General features: G+C 37.8%; 1 protein-coding gene across 1 annotated transcript; it reads left to right on the forward strand.

Moving 5' to 3' along the window:
- Nucleotides 1-18,030: 18,030 nt before the first annotated feature.
- Nucleotides 18,031-21,546, forward strand: LOC308619076 (E3 ubiquitin-protein ligase RLIM-like; the record flags this gene model as incomplete). Its single annotated transcript, XM_081237587.1, has 2 exons — nucleotides 18,031-18,274; nucleotides 19,606-21,546. The coding sequence occupies 2 exons, from the start codon at nucleotides 18,031-18,033 to the stop codon at nucleotides 21,210-21,212; spliced, it is 1,851 nt and encodes a 616-aa protein (XP_081093713.1). The 3' UTR covers nucleotides 21,213-21,546.
- Between the last annotated feature and the right edge of the window lie 346 nt (nucleotides 21,547-21,892).

The raw sequence follows: 21,892 nt of genomic DNA on the forward strand, positions 1-21,892 counted from the left end.
TCAGTCCCAATCTCCCAATTCATCCCACCCACCCCTTCCCCCCTTGGTAACCATAAGGTTGTTCTCTACATCTGTGACTCTATTTCTGCTTTGCAAATAAGTTCATCTCTACCATTTTTCTAGATGCCACACATAAATGGTACTATACAATATTTGTTTTTCTCTGTCTGACTTACTTCACTCTGTATGACAATCTCTGGCTCCAACCATATCTCTGCAAATGGCACTATTTCATTCCTTTTTATGGCTGAGTAATATTCCATTGTATTTATGTACCACGTCTTCTTTATCCATTCTTCTGTTGATGGACATTTAGGTTCCTTCCTCGTGCTGGCTATTATAAATAGTGCTGCAGTGAACACTGGGGTGCATTCATCCTTTCGAATTATGGTTTTCTCTGGATATATGTTCAGGAGTGGGATTGCTAGGTCATATGGTAGCTCTATGTTCAGTTTTTTAAGAAACCTCCATACTGTCCTCCATAGTGGCTGTACCAATTTACAGTTCCACCGAGAGTGTTGGAGGGTACCCTTTTCTCCACACCCTCTCCAGCATTTATTGTCTGTAGATTTTTTGATGATGGCCATTCTGACTGGTATGAGGTGATACCTCACTGTCATTTTGATTTGCATTTCTCTAATGCTTAGTGATGTTGAGCATCTTTTCATGTGTTTGTTGGCCACCTGTATGTCTTCTTTGGAGAAATGTCTATTTAGGTCTCCCACCCATTTTTGGATTGGGTTGTTTGTCTTTTTGATATTGAGCTGAATGAGCTATTTGTATCTTTTGGAGATGAATCCCTTATCAGTTGCTTTGTTTGCAACTATTTTCTCCCATTCTGAGGGTGTCTTTGCATTTTGTTTATGGTTTCCTTTGCTGTGCAAAAGCTTTTAAGTTTCATTAGGTCCCATTTATTTATTTTTGTTTTTATTTTCATTACTCTAGGTGGTGGGTCGAAAAAGATCTTGCTGTGGAAAACTGTAAATATTAAATGATTTGGTTCATTCAGTGAATTATGAGTGTTAATGAATACATTAAACAGTCCACAAAGAGAGAGTCCTTTAAGCATCTGCTGTGTGCTAGGGTTTCCTCTACTAGGCCACAATTAGAAAAATCTGTTTGCTCAAAAAGCACATAGGTCAGTACAGAAGACTAACATAAAACCATCATGAGATGCATTGATAGAAATGTACACAGAGTGCTATGTTTACATTTGATAAAGTCATTTACTATGAGTGCCTAAGGTCTATGGCAGGAAAATAATGTGACAAGAAAAGTTTTATAGTAAAGGTGATATCTGAGAAGACCATCAAAGAATAAACACGACTTTGTCAGATGAACAAACTGTGAAGAATCTGTATTTGGCATTGGGAACAAAGTGATCACAAAAAGCCCAAGTAATACCATGGTTCCTCTGGAGAGCAAAAGTAGTTGGAACTGACTCAACTGTAGCTCACATATGTAAGACAAATGAAGGAGAGCTGGAAAGATGAGCAGATACAAAACAGCACAGCCTTTTACAACTATGAAAGTTTGGGACTGCACAACTCCAGGGGGTACCATTCATAACAATGTCAATGTGAATGACACATGCTGGAGTTGTGTACAGCCCTGAGCAGGACCTCTGAGCAGGTACCAAATTAGTAGAGTATTTTTATGCCAAGTGTATAAGTTAGGATGCTTTTGGTAGCAAAAAATGGAAACCGAATCTGTCTGTCCTCAACTTTAAGAGGATTTTGGAAAAAACATCAGGGCTCATGTAACAGAGGACCCTATGGGGCCTTCCTAGGATAGACCCCTCCACCATATCCTCTACTTTAGCTCCTCTCTGAAGTGCATAGATCACAGTATTTGATGCACATTTCCTGCTTTACAGATGCTAAAACCCCCACCAAATGGAAGGCTAACTACTTAATGACCATGAGCACATAGCCCCCAGGCCTACTGGAGCCAAAGAATTGATGACCTTAACCCCTGGGACACTGTCCTGTAACCTCACCATCAACCAAACAGAGAACTGTGCACAAGCTGTTCACATACGCTGGGACTCCCCTCCCTCACCTTGCCTTTAAAAACACTTTGCTGAAACCCATCAGGAAAATGAGGCTTTTTGAATACTAGCTGTCCCGGACTCTTTATATGGCGCCTTACAATAAAAACGGCACTTTCTTTCACCACAACCCAGTGTCAGTAGATTGGGTTTACTGCATGTGCATAAGTGGACTCAAGTTTGCTTCAGTGACACTCACAGTACTGCTATGGGGCTTTTGCACAGCAATGGGAACCATAAACAATACGAAAAGACAACCCTCAGAATGGGAGAAAATATTTGCAAGTGAAGCAACTGACAAAGGATTCATCTCCAAAATTTGCAAGTAGCTCACGCAGCTCAATATCAAAAAAACAAACAACCCAATCCAAAAATGGGCAGAAGACCTAAATAGACATTTGTCCAAAGAAGACATACAGATTGTCAACAAACACATGAAAGGATGCTCAGCATCACTAATCATTAGAGAAATGCAAATCAAAACCACAGTGAGGTATCACCTCACACCGGTCAGAATGGCCATCATCAAACAATCTACAGACAGTAAATGCTGGAGAGGGTGTGGAGAAAAGGGAACCCTCCTACACTGTTGGTGGGACTGTAAACTGGTATAGCCACTATGGAGAACAGTATGGAGGTTCCTTAAAAAACTAAAAAGGAGAACTACCATACGACCCAGCAATCTCACTACTGGGCATATACACTGAGAAAGCCATAATTCAAAAAGAGTCATGGACCACAATGTTCATTGCAGCTGTATTTACAATAGCCAGGACATGGAAGCAACCTAAATGTCCATCAACAGATGAATGGATAAAGAAGGTGTGGCACATATATACAATGGAATATTGCTCAGCCATAAAAAGAAACGAAATTGAGTTATTTGTAGTGAGGTGGATGGACCTAGAGTCTGTCATACAGAGTGAAGTAAGTCAGAAAGAGAAAAACTACTGTATGCTAACACATATACATGAATCTAAAAAAACCAAAAGGTTCTGATGAACCTAGGAGCAGGACAGGAATACACACAAAGACATAGAGAATGGACTTGAGGACACAAGGAAGGGGGAAGGTTAGGCTGGGACGATGTGAGAGAGTAGCATGGACATATATACACTACCAAACATAAAAAAATAAGAGAGCTAGTGGGAAGCAGCCGCATAGCACAGGGAGATCAGCTGGGTGCTTTGTGACCACCTAGAGGCGTGGAATAGGGAGGGTGGGAGGGAGATGCAAGAGGGAGGGGATATGGGGATATATGTATACATATAGCTGATTCACTTTGTTATACAGCAGAAACTAGCTCACCATTGTAAAGCAATTATACTCCAATAAAGATGTTTAAAAAAAAGAAAAAGTAAAGAATGGAGGTTTTGTAAAGGAAAGGGAAAAGCCAAAAAGTGCTGGATATAATTGAGGATTTCTGTATTAGAGATTCTGCAGCACTGAAGTACAAGAAAATTGAGTAGGGGGATGAAGATTTAAGAATGTTCAACTTTTTATGAATTTAATTCCTTTCTCCTTTTTTTTAATGAGTAATGGTTACAATTTGAATTCCTTTATAAATTACTTTTGGGTGATTAACTGTGTTTTTTAAAATGCATCTCTGTACAAAGACTCTCTCTGAAATTTATTACGGTGGCCTAAATAAATGAATACATCTTGAAGGTCTTAGTGGTAAATCACCACGTTTAATTCCAAGAGAAGTTAAAAGGTAAAGAAAAATTAGTTTCAAAAATATTCTCAACAAGTTGACATTTATGAAAAAATTTGAAAGATGAGCAGCTATGGGCATACCACCTTATTTTAGCTGATGAACTAATGAATATAGACTTCACACATTTTCAAAGTACTGAACTGCCTTTTCTTCTATAGCAATCCTCAACATATACCAGGTTAAAAAAACTAATAATCTTAAAAAATGATTTCTTCCCTAAAATCCCCTTTCTACTCATTTATAAATCCTCCTTAACATTAATTTTTTCCTATCATATTTCTTAGCCTTGATTATTTCATGTATTTGATGTACAAATGTATTGAACACTTACAAAATGTACAAGATACTTTTTTTTAAAGCTACATGTTAGTTGACTCTTTTGTGTTTGGCACTGGAAGATACACTGTTGGAAGATTCAGCCCCTGCACTCAATTTTCTCACAGGTTAAAGAAGATTCAGACAAGTAAATCCACAATTCAACACTCTGCTATAAAAGATATGAGAAAGGGTAGCCCAGGGGGTTTTGATTGTAAAGAGCAGGAGAAACTATCTTTTCCTGGGTATGAGAGGATTCCTAGAGGAGATGTTACCTGAGAAAAGGAAGATGAAAAGAAATTGCCAGGTGAATAAGGGATATTTTTTAGCTTTTATTTCTCTTCAATTCTCACACAAAAAGAAAAACTCAAAAAAATAAACGAAGGTATATGACTCTCAGAGCTCCTTAGGCTCTCTGGTTTCTATATTTGTAGCTGGAGATACATGTGCCACAATTATGTTCTAAGTTAAGGGAGTCTGCGTGTGTCATGCATCAAGCATGTAGCGCAAGCTCATGTTAATAAAAATAGCCATTCAGGCATAATCAAGGTAGAAAAGCAACAACTCACTACATATTCAATGATACCTTTCCTCTAGTCTCCTCTCCTGTGTTCCTTTCACCCACCCAAATGTTTTGGTGTGTAAGCTTTCCTCTCAAGACAATGGAGTCCACAGCATGGCCATCACAAGTTTGAGTGTTGAACAATAGGTGAGATCCCTAGTGAATAATTATACCCAGTTGGAGAAGATTGAACAGTGCTTGGAGCCAGGTGAGAGAAATAGCGTTTGGCTTATCTGCTCTGAAATAATATCTGAAAGACTCAATCCATAAAGTTTCCATATGGTTGAAAGCAAGTTGAAGAGTGAACACTGGGTCTTAACGTTATGTGTGTGTGTGTTTGTGTGTGTATGTTCTGATTCATCAAATGTTAGGGAGAAACATTTTATGATAGAAAGAGCATTGGCCCCAGAGGCATGGGTTTAAAGTTCTATATCTGTCACTCTCTTGCCAGGAGGCTTTTTTAAAAGCTCATTTAATGACTCAGTTAATGCTTTTTTACATTTGAAAAAGAATGAGGCTTTGTCCAACTTTAAAGTTTGATGATTTTATGGTCACTTTTAGTTGCAGCTTTTTAAGTCTCCCCATCTAAATAAACTCTTAGGCTCCATGACGTGTGCCCAACCTAGACATGCCGAAGGGGCTTTGAAATCCTGGCCTGCTTTCAGCCAACTTTATGCATTTATATCAGCTGATTTGTTACTTGATAAAAATGTTCAGGATAATGCAGTCACTTTTTTAAATGCTGTAGAAAAGACCACTTCAGAAACAGATTAGAACAGCCATGATAATGGACCGGAGTCCTGAGGCATTGAGCTGAGAATTCCATCTCCCCCTGCATGAGAGAGGCAGATCGTTACCCTCTACAGCATCTGAAGTTGGGAATTTTCTCCCTACCCCCCTAACTCTGGCTAACAGCTTCCCATCAGCCTACCATCTGTGAATGAATCTGGACCTGCAGATTTATAGTCTCAGTTGGTACCGTGTCTTAGGATGTGGAGGACAGCTTGCTTTATTTTTCCCTAATGCTGCTCCTTCTCAATCTTAAGAGCTAACTCAAGATTTAGTGAATAATCTATACGCACGTTACATGAGCTACTCAGATTCCCTCCCACATCGTGTCTTCCAGACTGAGGAGTTCTTCTAACCGCCTATTCTCAAACAGAAGTTCCTCCTCTCCCTCGATGGTTTTTGCTTCCCTCTGTATTTTAAGGTGTACTTATCAAAACTTCCTAAGAACTTCTAGGTTCAAACAAATTTCTATTTTGTCCAAGGGTAAGACAATACCTTTCACTTTGTTTCCAATAACCTTTGTGATAATGTCCAACAAATTTGGTCAGTGTTGGTTTCCTGGTCGTAATCTTAGACTGCACCTTCAGGCAACGGAGTCCTTAGGCTTTCTTCCGCAGTGATAATCAGTTCTCAGAGGCTTCCATCTCATAGAAGAGTTTCAATGATTTCACCTGAACTGTTTCTCCCTGCTCTTATTAGAGCCCTCTGCTCATTTCAACTCCTGTTCATCCTACTTTGATGATTTTTTTATTACCTGGAAGAACTTAGTTCTGTGCACAAATTTGGAAATTCTCCCATGGTACTTCTTATCTTGATCCCTTGAAAAAAATGTTAAATAAGGCCAGTTCAATATGCCTTCTTAGGGGTTCCTATTATAAACCCTTTTCCTTCCAGAGAAAATGATCATTTATCCCAACTCTTCATTTACTCTCTAAGATAATTCTCTCTCCATCTCAAAACATTGTCTCTAATCCCAAGAAAACTCAATTATTTAGCTTTAGTGAGGTGTAATAGATATATAATAAACTGTACACATTTAAAGTAAAATAAATAAATAAACTCTCAACTATTTCTAAACTTCCAAGTATATATAGATAGCTGATTACTTGTGACCTCTCACCGATGGGCCTATTCCACTCAACTAAAGACAACTATGCCGCAGAAATGCACTCAGTCTGTGTAGACTACAGATCTAAATGTCTACCCACTCACGGTGTAATAATATATTCTTAATAAAATGCTCTGTAATATTGATGACTGTGGTCTTTAGTGTCCCATGAACCTAAACATGTTGATTAACGGAGTAACATGTAGATTTCACTGTGTGTTATTTACAGGAGCTTTATTTTTATTAAGGTCATTGCTAGAAAAATATGTTTCTGCTTATAGTATTTATACTATACATCAAAAGTTAAAGTTATTATTTTGGCAAGATCAGACTCCTGATACTCACTTATTTAGTACTGCCCAGTAAATTTTCAATATTGGAATTCTTTATCGATGAAGAATAAAGAATTCATGATACTTTTATTATTCACCTTTTACATTTGTATCCATTAAGAAGCATTTTCACAATACATGCATATGAATATTTGTGGATTATTTTAATGTATCTTTCACAATGTTAAAATCTCTTTCAAGACCCATTTGCTGTTAAGAGGTCTTACCTCTTTAATAATAGATGATGGATTATTTATTGTCATATTTGCCAATGAAAAGGAAAACCATGGCCAGAATTTGTGATGTCACTCTATGTAGACACATATGCATGGAAATAACCTGTAGGTGTTACACACACACATATATAGTCCTATATATATAAGTATATATTTTTATATGTATATATTGTGCATACATATGTATGTATATGTATATGTGTGTGTATGTACTCACTTATCTTTCCACCCACCCATACATGCATCCATTGAGCTATCTAGCTATCTTCCAACACACAGTACCCCTACAATGATAAAATAGGATCAGAGTTTCATAGAAATAGAGAGCCCCAAAGATCCTTAGACATAGTTTAAAAACAAAGAATGTTATTCTTAGAGGTGTAACTCTCCGAGATAGCACCAGGAGAAAGAACTCAGCTGGAACCTAATCCCCATATTCCAATTACAAGTTCAGTTTTCATTCCACCATACCACACTGTCTTTCGGACAGATATCTGTTATACAGATGGATAGATACTGATCCTTAGAAGACAGTGTCAGTGCTGAAACTATTTTCTGTACTGAACACCCTGCTGTCAACTAAATTCTCGTTTGAGTTTTGAAGTTTACTGATGGTTTCTGTCAGTCCCAAGCCCTCCTAGGCATTTTTACACATAATCAATATGAGGGGAACATCCTGTCTGGCATCAATCAGTTCTTTAAACCACAATTATCTCTTAAAATATTGTTCTTAAGTCAGGAAAAATGGATGTTAGTGTCAAACACAGCTTTGCTCACTCTCTCACACACACACACTCACGCAAATTACAAATAGTATTCGACTGCTCTATATTTCAGGCTATTCAATAACTAGATAAATGACATATACTTTCTGTCTACATAATTTTTTTTACTATGCCAAGGCATACACACTAGTTGTTCCCTGCAGTACCTGCCGAATGCAACTAAATTTGCAACAGAGTTAATCACTGGTGCAGCTGAATATTTTAAGAGATTTCTCCTCTAGTAGGAAATTCATCTTTTTTCCAAGAAAAGGGCATTTACCCACTCCTTCATCTCCAACTGAAGTAGTTCCGTGATTTCCTTCCTTTCTCTGATTTCCACGCTCCAATTCCCAAAGACAAGCTCATCTCTGATGACCTTTCAGTCTATGAGTATTTGGGGTAGGAGTGGGGGTAGTCCACAGTTAAAATAAAGTTTGTATACAATCACTTTCTATGTTGTTATGAAATTATACTAAGCTTCCCTAATAATAAACTTAAAAGAAACCATGCAACTGGTTCAGATGTGCATATGGAGATAGCTATTATCTAGAAAGCATCCAGATTTCTTAAAAAGCCAAAAAAAAAAAAAAAAGAGACTGACTCACTCAGGATATATGGAAATATAAGTGAGGTAGGTGGGCTAGAGTGTATGTCATTATCAATAAAGCCCTAGGAGAAAATCATAATTTGAAAAGATACATGCACCCCAAAGTTCACTGTAGCACTATTTACAATAGCCAAGACATGGAAGCAACCTAAATGCCCACCAACAGATGAATGGATAAAGAAGATGTGTTTCATATATATATATATATATATATATATATATATATATATATATATATATACACATAAACACACACACATACACACAATGGAATATTACTCAGCCATAAAAAAGAATGAAATAATGCCTTTTGCAGCAACATGTATGGACCTATCATACTAAGTGAACTAAGCCAGACACAGAAAGACAAATATAATACGATATCACTTATATGTGGAATCTAAAAAAAATTATACAAATGAACTTATATATGAAACAGAAAAAGACCCACAGACATAGAAAACAAACTTATGGTTAGCAAAGGGGAAGGGGGTGAGGGATAAATTAGGAGTTTGGGATTAACATATAAACACGACTACATATAAAATCAATAACCAACAAGGACTTCCTGTATAGCATAGGGAACTATATTCAATATTTTGTAATAACCTATAAGGGTAAAGAATCTGAAAAAGAATATATATGTATATATATGTGTATATATATATATACATACATAACTGAATCACTTTGCTGTACACCAGAAACTTATACATTATTGTAAATCAACTATACTTCAAGAAAAAAATTAAATTAAATTAAAACTAAAAAATAAAATAAACCCCTAGATATATTTTTGCATAACTGAATTAAATTCTTAAAACCCCAAAAATGAATGTTTTCACTGAATTTGAGAAATGAAGACTAACTTAAATCTTGGGTTTAGAATTAATTTGATTCATAATGGAAGGAAGTTAGAAAATAACATTTATTAAGAACAACACTGTTTAGCAATCCTATATGAAGATATAACACACAAAATATCTCCTATTACTTCCCTGTTAGAAGAGCTCTTTGCTTTAATACTTACACTACAGAGAATTTAATTAGTTCTCAATCAAATATTCTTCAGCCAGTGATTATACAGCAATAAAACATATTTGCATCTGCAAACTCAAGGTAACTTTTATAAGAACACAGTGGTTGGAGAAAATCTTGAGTTACATTCCAAATACATTGGGTAAAACTTCAGACTCCTGTGTAGACATTTTGAAAAGCCTGCAAAGTGTCACAGAAGAGGATGTGCAACTCTGATGTTACTGGGATTAAGAGAGGCCATGTTACTGCAAAGCAATGTTTGTTAAAACCATATTAATTATTAGGTGATTAGGATACCATGATTTTAAGTATCTATATTATAACAATTTTTTGTTTCTTTTGTTTCATTGCGTTTCAGGAAATTTGTTGGGGTTGTTGGGCTAACATATAAAACATATTAAAGGTTTCCATTAAAATAATAGGAAATCGTTTCCTGGTTACATTTGAACAAAAACGGCTTGATTTTTACAAATGGATTCCTGACCTCAAGCAGGAGACACCTTTACATATAGTATCACATTTACTTTATTTTACATAGAATGTCACTAAAGTTTACCACAACCCATTTAGTTATCATTGCCTTTTACAAATAATGAAACTAAAACTGAGAGATTAAATAACTTACCCAATGTCACACAGCTCATGAGCGGGGGAGATCAGAATCCAATTCAATAGCCTTTGAATTTTTCACTATATAGTAGGACCATAGTTCAACTAATCAGGTATTTATTGAGTTTCTAACTGTGCATAACATTTGGTGTTAGGCATTAGAGGGGCACATAATGATGCCTACTTCTTGCATCACTACAGTTTACAATCTAGTAGAAGGCAAGTGCACACATCGTTCTATTTAAGAGTCTAAGAGGAAACAGGAAGGTGAAAAATGGCAAATATTTATGCAAACAGGAGTTTTACAGGCCATCTTGAAGGGCAGTGTATTTAATACAGGACTAGAAGGGTACAGATATTACAGAGAGGTTTGATATGAACTAGGGCATAAAGGGTAGGGCATCGCAGGCACAGATTACAATGTGAACAAAGGCATGGAACAAATGACAGCACATGCAGAGAGATGTAGGTAAGGAAAGCCTGGAAGGTACTGAAGAAAACAAGTATACATGATACTTGTTAAAGGTAGCAAGGATAAGTCAGGGAGACTACTACAGAGGGGCTGTGTAGTAGGAGAGGGAGACGGGGCTCAACTCCTAATATAATAAGAACAAGTAGAGATATAAAGGCAAGGAGCAGGGTGGGGGTCAGTGGATAGAAAATTACTAAGAGGAAACATCAGGGGTAAGGAGAATTCTGGCTAAACCAATTTGACAGAACTTTTTTCTGTAGTCAGGCTAGGGTGATAAGACATGAAGGGTGAGGGATAAAGAGTTTGATCATATATCAAGGGTAGAGGATTTTTGCTAAACTGACCCACCAGAATTCATGCTAATACTAGTCTAAATGGGCCAAGGACAGAGCCTAAGGTCAGGGACTAGTTAGAAAGAGGACTCAGAGAAGCCTGACTCAAGTTTGGTCAAAGAAGAGTGCTATGGTCTGAATATTTATGTTCCCTCAAAATGTATATGTTGAAATCCTAACCCCCCAAATTGGTGGTATTAGGAGGTGGAGCCCTTGGAAGGTGATTAGGTCATGAGGGTGGCACCCTCATGAATGGGATTAATGCCTTTTATTTCAGATTTTTTGTGACTATTATTATTATTTTCATTGAAATATAGTTGGTATACAATATAAGCTACAGCTGTACAATATAGTCATTTGCGATATTTAAAGGTTATACTCCATTTATAGTTATCATAAAATATTAGCTATAGTCCCTGTGCTGTACAGTATATCCTTGTAGCTTATTTTATACATAATAGTTTGTACCTCTTAATCCCCTACCCTCTCCCCTTCCCTCTCCCCACAGGTAACCACCAGTTTGTTCACCACATCTGTAAGTCTGTTTCTGTCTCGTTATATTCACTTGTTGGTTGTATTTTTTAGATTCCACAAACTCCTTCATGAATGGGATCAATGTCTTTTAAAAGAGGCTCCAGAGAGCTCACTAGCCCCCTTCCACCACGTGAGGACACAGCAAGAAGTTTCTGGCTATGAATCAGGAAGAGGGCTTTCACCAGAATGAGACCGTGCTGCTATCTTGATCTTGGACTTCAGGCCTCCATAACATTACAAAATAAAGTTCTGTTTTTTATAAGCTACCCAGTCTGTGGCATTTTGTTACAGCAGCCAGAATGAAAAAAGATGGAGAGAGAATCTTTGCCAGAGGCCCTTCCTTCCTCCCTTCCTCCCTCTGGCCTTTCTTCCTTACTTTACTTTTTTCACTCTCCAACGCATATTCATTTAGTATCTACTTTAAGGAACTGAATAGATGGAAAACACAGGTTGACCTATAAAGATCACTATTCTTATAGTATACAGTTTATTGGAGGAAGAGATAAGCGTCTGTGACAGAGCATGACATGCACAATTTTATTTTAGATAAACTGGTCAGGAAGACCTTTCCATGGAAGTGACATTTAAACTGAAGTTTGAAAGATGAAAATGTAGTAATGTTGGCAAATCTAGAGTGATTTTTGTAAGGACTTACTACACATTTTACTTTATTCTATATGCAATAAGTTGTCAAATGTGTTTGAAGATACAGGATGCATTCTAATAGTGTGGATAAGAGCTTGCATTTAGCCTGAATATTAAAGAGGCCCCAGGAAACCCGACCATAAGGAAACCCAAACTCTGCTCCCAATACAAATCTCCTTTTTAAAATACTTTCACCCTTTGGTCAAACTACTGTCCATTGAATTTGTTGAGGTTTGTGGATATTAAGACTGAAGCAAGAGAGGCAACTTGATTATAGTACAGTAGTTTGAATTTAAGCAAAATGGTATGCCTGAAATGTAGGGGCCTTTTTGTAATGTAATTTGAAAATGTGGTGAGTTTCTTTGAATAGGCAACCCAGACTGACCATTCAGTGACTCTCCATAAGAGCGACTACAACACCCAATTAGCACCATAAAAGGGAGAGTCGGCATGACAGAGATGTGAGGTGACCATTTTTACCCACACCACACGCTGCCATTGTGGTTACACCTACTGGTGTAAATACTTGGTGAAAGAGGCAGTGCACCTCCCTGTGACTGCAGGCTACTGAACAAAATCACCAACCTCCCTTCAATAGGAGCATATAAAATTCTAGGCCTGGAGAAGAACAAGTAATAGAGTAACTATGTACTCTCCCCTGAGTTCATTATCCTCTTCTCTTCTCCCTACTGGGTCGAAGGAAGGCAGAAGATAACATTAAAGCTCATTTTCAGGGTCTGCATGTTCAGTTGTACAGGTGATGCACTGCATATTTATAGGAGTGTCATTCACTTTCTTCTTTACATGAATGGTGCCCCCTGGGAATTTTAGAGTGCACAACCTGTGAATCTGTATACGGCAGGCCTGCTTAATTTGGTTTTGCTCATATATTGTGAGCTTTTGTGTTGCTTATTCATTTTGTGTTCTCTGTGTTCATTTGTTTTGAGAAACAAACCTGATATCCGTTTCATCCTTGGAACCGTAAAATTCATCTTTAAATATATCTATATAGGTAACAAACAGAATATTATTTATGTATATGTAAGTTTATTTATTTATTACAATAATCTAGGACGTAAGACTTTACAGATAAACAAATGTGCGGAAATATGAACTAACTTGCTTGTGAATAACAGACCTGGAGCATGCCTCAGAGAAAGTGTGTAAAATGGCTCAAAACTAGAGAAAGCATAGAAGAAAACTATCCACTGACACGGCACTAATAGAAAAGCTATCAAAAGTCTAAATCCGAGCAGAACTGGGAAGAAAGGAAATCATAAGAGGGATGAGACCTTGCTAAATAAATACATTTTAATTTCCATAATTAGAGGTAAGCATAAGGAAGAGATGAAACTAATTCCTAGTGTCAAGCCTATGTAAGTGGAAAGGGTGTGATTTCAATTAACAAGAATTTCGTGTTTAGATTCAAAACAAGTATTTGTGTCAAAGAACCAATTCCAGTAGATTCCATGAGACATGCATATTTAGATTCATTTTTCTGCATCAATGCTTTCAAGCTTTTAACCCATCCTTCTGGTGGGAAAGAAAAAGACATAAATATATGAAATATCTTATCAAGCTTTAATTATGTTTACTGCTTGATTTAAAATTACTCTTTATTAAGTTAAAACGAAGATATTCTAGACTAACTCCAAAGCAGAATTGAAATGGCACACGAAAATGATCAAACATGATTCAAGCATCTCATTTAACTGAGATTTTACTACGTTTGTGTAATGATGTCTAAAATTGTGTTTTCATTAAACATAGCAGAGAAGAGCGAAACAGGGAGAGTCATCCTATAGAACTTGTTTGAATCTAAACATATTATCTATTACTGTAACTTTGAGAAAATCACTTAATTTGCATCAGCCTCCATGCCTTTATCTCTGAGAATAGTAATACCTATCTTGCATGGGGCTTGAGATCAAATAAGTTAAAACACAAGCAGAGTGTCTAGCAATTACAGTTGCTCAGTAAATAGCTCTTAATATTACCAATGGTCTCTGATGGGGGAAAACTATTACATAATAAAAAGATCCTTAATCGGGTATCTTTAAAATCAGGCTGAATGCAAAGAACTTCAGATTTTATGTCCTCCCTTTTTTTATTTTTACCCAGAGAATAATGCAATTCAGAAAACAGAGGGAGAGATTAATTTCCACTTCAACTGAAAAGTCATCATTATAAGAGTTTTTTCATCATGTGCTATAGCACATTAAATATAACCATAAAATCTTTTTTACCTCTCTATTGAAAGGTAGAATGGGGTGTCCCTCTTCTTGAATATGGGCTGATCCAGTGGCTTATTCAATCAACAGAATGCAAGAGAAAAGGTGTTCTTGCACTTGTGAGGTTAAGTCATAGGAAGCCTTACAGATTCCAGCCAAGTCTCATGAGGTGTTTATTTTGGGTGAAGCCACTCACTATGTAAGTGTTCAACTACTTTGAAATATCCAGGTTGCTAAGACTCCAAAACTACACCGAGAAATTTCATGGAGAAAAACAGAGACAGAGAGAAAACCAGCCCCAGATTTTTCAGCCTGTGCAGCCCAACTCAAGTCCCAATTTGTGAATGAAGATGCCATCTTGGTTGGACATTTCAGCACCAAAAGATGTGACTCAAAGAAAACTTAGCCAGAACCAAGGCCCCAGACATATGACACCAGTCAAGTTGTCTAATCTATCTCCAATCATTCAAGCCACCACAGCTGAGGCCCAGTCATGATGGAGCAGAGATGAGCCATCCCCAGTATTCTTTATCTTTATTCTTAGCTCACAAAGTCCTGACTATAACAACATGGTTTCTATTGTATCTACCGCTGCGTTTTGGACTGGTTTGTTATACTGCAATAGGTATGTGGAATATATGTCTTGATCATTTCTTACAGTTCTAAAGCCACAGAACTCCTTTTACCCATATTCAGGGAGAATGCTGTCTCTTGCTTAGTTTCAGTCTCCCTTTGAGTCATAGAATCTGTTCAGAAGCTTCCTTGGACAGAGTCAGTAAAAGAAAACTCTTGATTACAAAACTCCATTATTACAACCAGGATAAAAGAACAGCCAAATCTGCTCACACACACCCCATTTTTTCACCACATCATAAACAATGGATTGGCCAAATTTTTAAGTGCTTTGACTCTGATTGAAAGTAAGCAACTTTCCATCTTCAACCTCTTCCCCTCCAACTCAACTTAGAGAGATGCTCTAGTCAACCTCCGGACTTCCTGATGCACCTCCCATCTCTGAAATGAGAAGTGAAGAAAAAACATCTTCAGAAGACTTCTGATATCAAGACAAGGGATAGAACAAAGGCCAAAGCAGCAATATTGCCATCCAGAGGAAAAACTACTGAACCTACACTGCAATACTCAGAAGGAAAGTCAAGACATGAGAGAACTAAGTGTAAAGCACAGCTATATTGGTGGCTTCTATTTAAATAATCAAGGTCAATAAGTAGGTCTCTGGGATGATGATCCCTATACCCTGTTACTTGCACCAGAATTGGGACATAACCAGGAACAAATAGTTCAGGAAGCTAGAGTCATTGACACTGAGAGCCAACTACAGGGAACACCAAACATCCGGGGCTATTAGTTCATGTGCTTCTGTACCTAAATTTGGAATGACTGTAAGACTTTCTGAATCTTCAGGTAACTTGCATACTATTCTAATCAAAAGCAGTCATGCTCCCTCTTAAGCTAAACCATACAACTTCAGAATCAGGTGTTACTTCTTATTGGTACCACTGTCCACTAAGCAAAGACAGAAATACAGAAGTAATCCTGACCCCTGCCTTTCCCTCATATATTCCCCCTCCCCACTTTTCCCTCTTTCCCATATATTACTAGGTTTAAACAGTTCTGCTGCCTAGAGATCTGTTAAAGTCCTTCATTTTAATCATATTCCTTTGCCCTGATTCAGATCTTTGTCATCACTAGCCTAGGCTGCCCTCTATTTCTGACCCTCCCATCTGAACTGTTGCCCTTCATATTCATCCTCAACACTACTATCAATATTATTTCTAAATTGCAAATTTGACCATCAACTGTCTAAAGACTTCAACATCTTTCCATTTCACTAATGATAAAGTCCAACTTCTAAACATGTCATAAAGGTCTCCATTTTTTGGCCTTGCTCTGCCAATTTAACTAATGTCTTTTTTTAGTAATTAAAATCTACTATCCTTGTTGTTTTACGAGTGTCAGCAGTGGCTGTTCTCACTTTTGAAAATATTTCCGGCTTTCATTCACTTAGAAAACTCCTATTCATCCTTTCAAACCCAAATGCAGTGAAACCGATTTTCTCTCTCACTCAAATCACTTTCTCCTCAAAACTGTACTTTTAACTCTGTGTAGCTCAATTGTTTGTTATACTCTAATGACAACACATTCTTAAATATACTCATCTTTGTATCTTAATATCTGATAATATGACTGACATTTAACAAACGCTAAACATACTTGACACTTGAATTGATTGAATTGAATTAAACTGAATCAATCACTCTCAAGAACACTAACGATTGTTAGGGTTTCCTGCATCAAGAGTACAAATCACGCTGAATTTTCATAATACTGCTAGTTTTGATTGAGGCACAGCAAACAAGTTTACAACGGATTTCCCCTGTGAAAAGAATAACTTCAGTAAAAGATAACAAATACACTCAGAAGTCCATAAAGGAGGCAGGGTGGTCTAGGGGATTCTGTTCTCATCCAAAGACTTGCTGAGATTTGATTCAGAGGGGAAAGATTGATTTTTCTAGCTTAAGTTAAACGAGGCATGGAACAAATGTCAAAAGCAGGACATAGACTTAGATTCTTCACTGTCACACCAGTAAAGTTACCATCCTTCCATCTCCTTGAGAACAAACAAGAAAGCCTGCTGTGGACCGTGAACAAAACAACAACTGTGAATTTACACAGCTCCTTAAACTTCTAAGCTGTGTACTGAGAGTGAATTAGAGGTCTCCTCCAGATAGCATTGCAAATGAGCGTTATTTTATTTTCACCAAGCCTTTCAGGTGATACATGCGACAAAATCAGCAGGGTCAGTACTCACTGTGGCAGACAAAGTAACTATTATGTATCTGTCCTAAAAGTTCCTGTGATGTTCTGGCTAGTTTTGCTTAAGTACTATTTATAATATTTATGAGAAAGGAGGACAAAAATGAACGTGATGCTTTTGTGGAGAAGGAATTCCCTGGCTGAGCAGAAAAGCCTGCCAAAGTTTTGGTGTTTCTTGTTTGTTTGAAACAAGACTGAAGGACCATATAATGCAAGATGAAGCCATTAACAGTTAAAAGGGAGAGGACACACTAAAGAGACTCAGCCAGGGCCCTGGTAAATTATCCAAAATTGTGGGCTTTCTTAGTGAGAGTCTAGGATTTGAGAAATTCATGAGGAGAAAAGGCGGAGGTCCCTGGGCACCTGAAAATGAGAATTGCTGCATTGAACTAGGCTGACTTTGGCATGGCATTTTGAAGAAGGCAGTCCTATGGAATGTAACGAATAAACAGAGCATATCAGAGCCTGAAAACCTGAGAATAGGCTCATGTGGGTGAAACGAGGTGAAGTACGGTGCTTGGTACACTATAAACCCTCAGTAACATTGGCTGGTTTTGAATGAAATGAAACCTAACCTGAATCCAGTCCCTACTCGGTAACAGCGGGGAAGATAATGGGTGCCTAGGCAACGTCTAGCAAGTTCTGGGCTCGAGGCGGCTCCCAACTGTTGCGTCACCAGGGGCCACAGAACTGAGTCGGGAAGGGAGAAGGGAGGAATCTGTGCGGAGGGTCATCCGACTGAGTCGGAACCGGACACTCTGGCAGGAAGTAGAAAGCGAAGAAAACGAAACGACCATTGGTGAATTTCAACAGCACGTCGTGAATTTCAGATAATTTTCCACTTGTTTATTAAGATGGAAAACTCGGATTCCAACGATGAAGGAGATGGAGTTTCGGCCCAACACATAAGTCAAACGGACCGATTGGTTCGGGAAGAAGATTTCTCCAGGTTCGTAAATAATCTGAGTGAAGAAGATTACGAACTTATGAGAGACAACAATCTTCTAGGCATTCCAGGTGAAAGTACGGAAGAAGAGTTGCTGAGAAGACTTCAGCTAATTAAAGAAAACGCACCACAAGACTCAGATGAAAATACAGGTATATTCTGCTTTTGGAGGGAATAGGATGGGATGAATAAGGAACTTCATAATAGGAAATAGTAACTTCATAATAGGAAATAGTAAATTATACAGAAGTGACTTACATTCATTTGGTAAGTAACTTCTCATAAAAAGAACTGGCATTTACTTGATTTTGGGTGAGCATGTCAAGGTCTGTTTGTTTGTTTTCCTGATTCACATTTGGGTTGTTTTAATTGGGAAACAGTGCAAAGTGGCCTATTTGTATTTTTCTTGGTTTTCTACCTCAACTGAAAGTCCCTCCTACTTCCTGAATTATTTTTGCTACATAGACATGTAAAAAAAGCAAACAGAAATATTCTACACTGGGGACAATTGTGCTCTCTTCAACACCTGGGGACATTTGACAATGGCTAGAGATATTTTTGGTTGTCACAGGGGAGGCATGGGTGTTACTAGCATCTAGTGGGCAGAGGCCAGGGATGCTGCCAAAGATCCCACAATGCACAGGATAGCTCCCCAAAACAAAGAATTGTCCAGCACCAAAATGTCCGTAGTGCTAAGGCTGAGAAACCCTGCTCGGACCTCAGGTCTGGTGCCTTCCCTTCCAGTGCGAAGTAGAGGATTTTGCTGTCTAATGAAGAGGATACTATAATACTTTGGCTCTTGAATATGGTCTTATAGGTACCATGCTAGGTTCAGTCTATTCATTTGATCTGACCTTCAATTTAATGTCAATTAAATATCTTGGTAACATTAAGAAGTATTCAAAATGCAAACACTTTTAAACCTATACAACTTGTTTATGTTTGGGCAATAACCTTATATTTTAAAACAGCTTATCTATTATCAAAAGCACATAAGTGAAGAGCCTAGAAGTAGTCATGTTGGAGACTAATGAAAATTAGACAATAATGTAAATTGAACTAAACTACTAGCATTGTACCTTAACTGGTGTTTACCTTGTTTAATTGCATTAGTGTTTTGACAGTGGACTGAAAAAAAAGTCTCTTGACATTCCTCTGACAGTGGTACACAGGGCTGTGTATATGATGAAATACTGAAACATAGACTTCCTCCGGATTCCCTTTTTAAAAAATTCTCTAAGTTTATCTAGGATTAGCTCACTCTCTTTGGATGGAATCGAAACTTTTCTACCTTTACTTATAAATCTACACAGTGCAGTTTATAAAATATTAACTCTATAAATGTGAAATCAGTTGAAAACACCTGAGTATTTAAGTTCTCATTTTTTGTTTGTTTTTGAAACAAAGTTTCAGAGTGCTATTTTATGATGGTTCTAATTTTGGTAGTTCTTTTATGCACCCTCCCCATTTTTTTTGTTAACAGACAGAGGAGACTCTTCAGATGACGTGTCTAGTGGTGACTCTCTAATAGACTGGCTTAACTGTTCTGGACAAACTGAAAATATGACAAGTGGACAAAGAGAAAACCAATCTTGGAGAGAAGAGAGCCAAATTAATCCTAAAAGTGATCAGTTCATATTCAGTTTAGAAATAAATGCTAACCTTGATCATGGGAGTCCAAATCCAGAGAATGAATATGTAGCGTCTGCAAGACTTCCCAGAAGAGAAAATATGGAAGACAGCCAAAGGCAAGTGGAAAGTCCACAATCTGAATCAACATTTACAAGACCATCTATGTCTGAACAAGATACAACTGAAACATTAATGAAATTCCCACCTACCACAAGTCAGAGAAGAGCAAGAAGTAGGAGCCCAGAGTATCGGAGAACCAGAGCAAGAATTGAAAGTTGGTCGCCTCCACGTTCACTTAGGGAAATTGTACAAAGACTTAATCATAGTATACCCTCTCAGAATTTTGAGCAGCCTCTGCTAAGTGAGAATGCGAGATTTTCTAGAACTGAGCACCAAGAAATATTGACACAGCAAATGACTGGATTTGAGTTGCAAAATAGCGGTCTTATTGAAACTTCTAGAACAAGGAATGCCGTTCATGGAGAAAATTCTCCAGATACAACCAGCAGTGGTGAATCTTGGGGAATGAGGGAAATATATCCAACCATACCCTTCAATCTTGAAGTAGGACAAGTTCATTCTGGAGCATATTCTCAGAGAGACAGCAGAGCTAGTAGAACTCAGTTAACATCTGAGACACCAAACAACACTGTCACTTCTGAAAGTGAACGAGGACTGAGGCATATGTATTCATATTCTGAGCGGGCAGGTGTGAGAGCTTATGTCAATACCATTAGAAATCCCGTTTGCAGAATGTTCAATACTAGCTTAAATGATACAACATCTGTTCCAATTCAGAGCACGTTAAGGCAGACAATGACAGAATTTAGTAACTCCAATAACCTTATGGACAGTGACAGTAATTTAGAGCATAGTGTCTCACCTCCAAGTCCAAACATGGAATGGCTAGAGTCACCTAATGGTAGTAGTAGTGGTACATTTGGTTCTGATTCAAATGCTAGCTATGATACCCATTCAAGTTCCACACTGAGTTGTCATTCAAGCCCCAATTGTACGTCTAGTTCCAGTTCTAGTCCTATTTCTGGTTCCAGCTCAAGTGATGAAAATTCAGGAATTAGATCACTGATGTTTGAAGGCAGTGAAGAAACAAACTTAGCAGCAGACTTATCATCAGAGACCAGGCAAGTGGGTAGACAAATTAGCCTAATAATATATGATGAAAGTGACTCTGGGTCCTCCCATGATCTGCAAACTACAGGACTCACCAAAGCACAGATTGACAGCTTGGCTGTAAGATCTTTTGGTGAAAATGATGCACTAAAAGCCTGCAGCATTTGCCTTACAGAGTACACAGAAAACAGCAAGCTTCGCATACTACCTTGCTCCCATGAATATCACATTCACTGCATTGATCGCTGGCTGTCTGAGAACTCTACGTGTCCGATTTGTCGTAGGCAAGTAGTGGATTCCAATGAGAGTGAAAATCCTGATCGATGAATTCTCAGCTATATAAAGTGTTATAGGGCTTCCCTGGTGGCGCAGGGCTTGAGAGTCGGCCTGCCGACGCAGGGGACTGACAATAAAAATTAATTTCACACCATAGCAGTTCACTGAATTTCAATAAAAACTTAGCATGTGCACTGGGTTGGGATGTTCCTGATTCCATGGGAGAAATGTCTTAATATGATATAATGAATCTAGATAGATCCTAGTAGTATTATCTCGTCATGTAAATCCCAGACATCTCTTAGCCCTGTTCAATCCTGGTTGTGCATGCAAAGAAACAGAAACCCAACCAAAGATCAATAATTAAGAAGCCATTTAAGACTACATTAGAGTCATTCACATAAAGAAGTCATGTTACATTCCTAGAATGCCATAAAAAGCTTTGAAACCCTTCTCTTCCTATCTCTCTCCACAGCAGTTTATCCCACCTCCCTAACACTACCTTAACGTGTCGCCTATTCCCCACTACCAATGTATCAGTCAGTTCTAGCTAAAAACTGATGGCACACTTTAAAAGAGTGATGGAATAGCATTTAATGAAGAGACTAAAGTGTGTAAAGAATGAAGGGAAACCAAGACATGATGAAGTACCCTGAGGCTAGCAGCTGTGAGAAGCCAGTATTATAACCACTAGGTTTGAAGGGGCATAGAGAGATAGCAGTTCCTGCAAC

The sequence above is a fragment of the Mesoplodon bidens genome (assembly GCF_964165515.1).
Source record: "Mesoplodon bidens genome assembly, chromosome: 6".
Taxonomy (NCBI): domain Eukaryota; kingdom Metazoa; phylum Chordata; class Mammalia; order Artiodactyla; family Ziphiidae; genus Mesoplodon; species Mesoplodon bidens.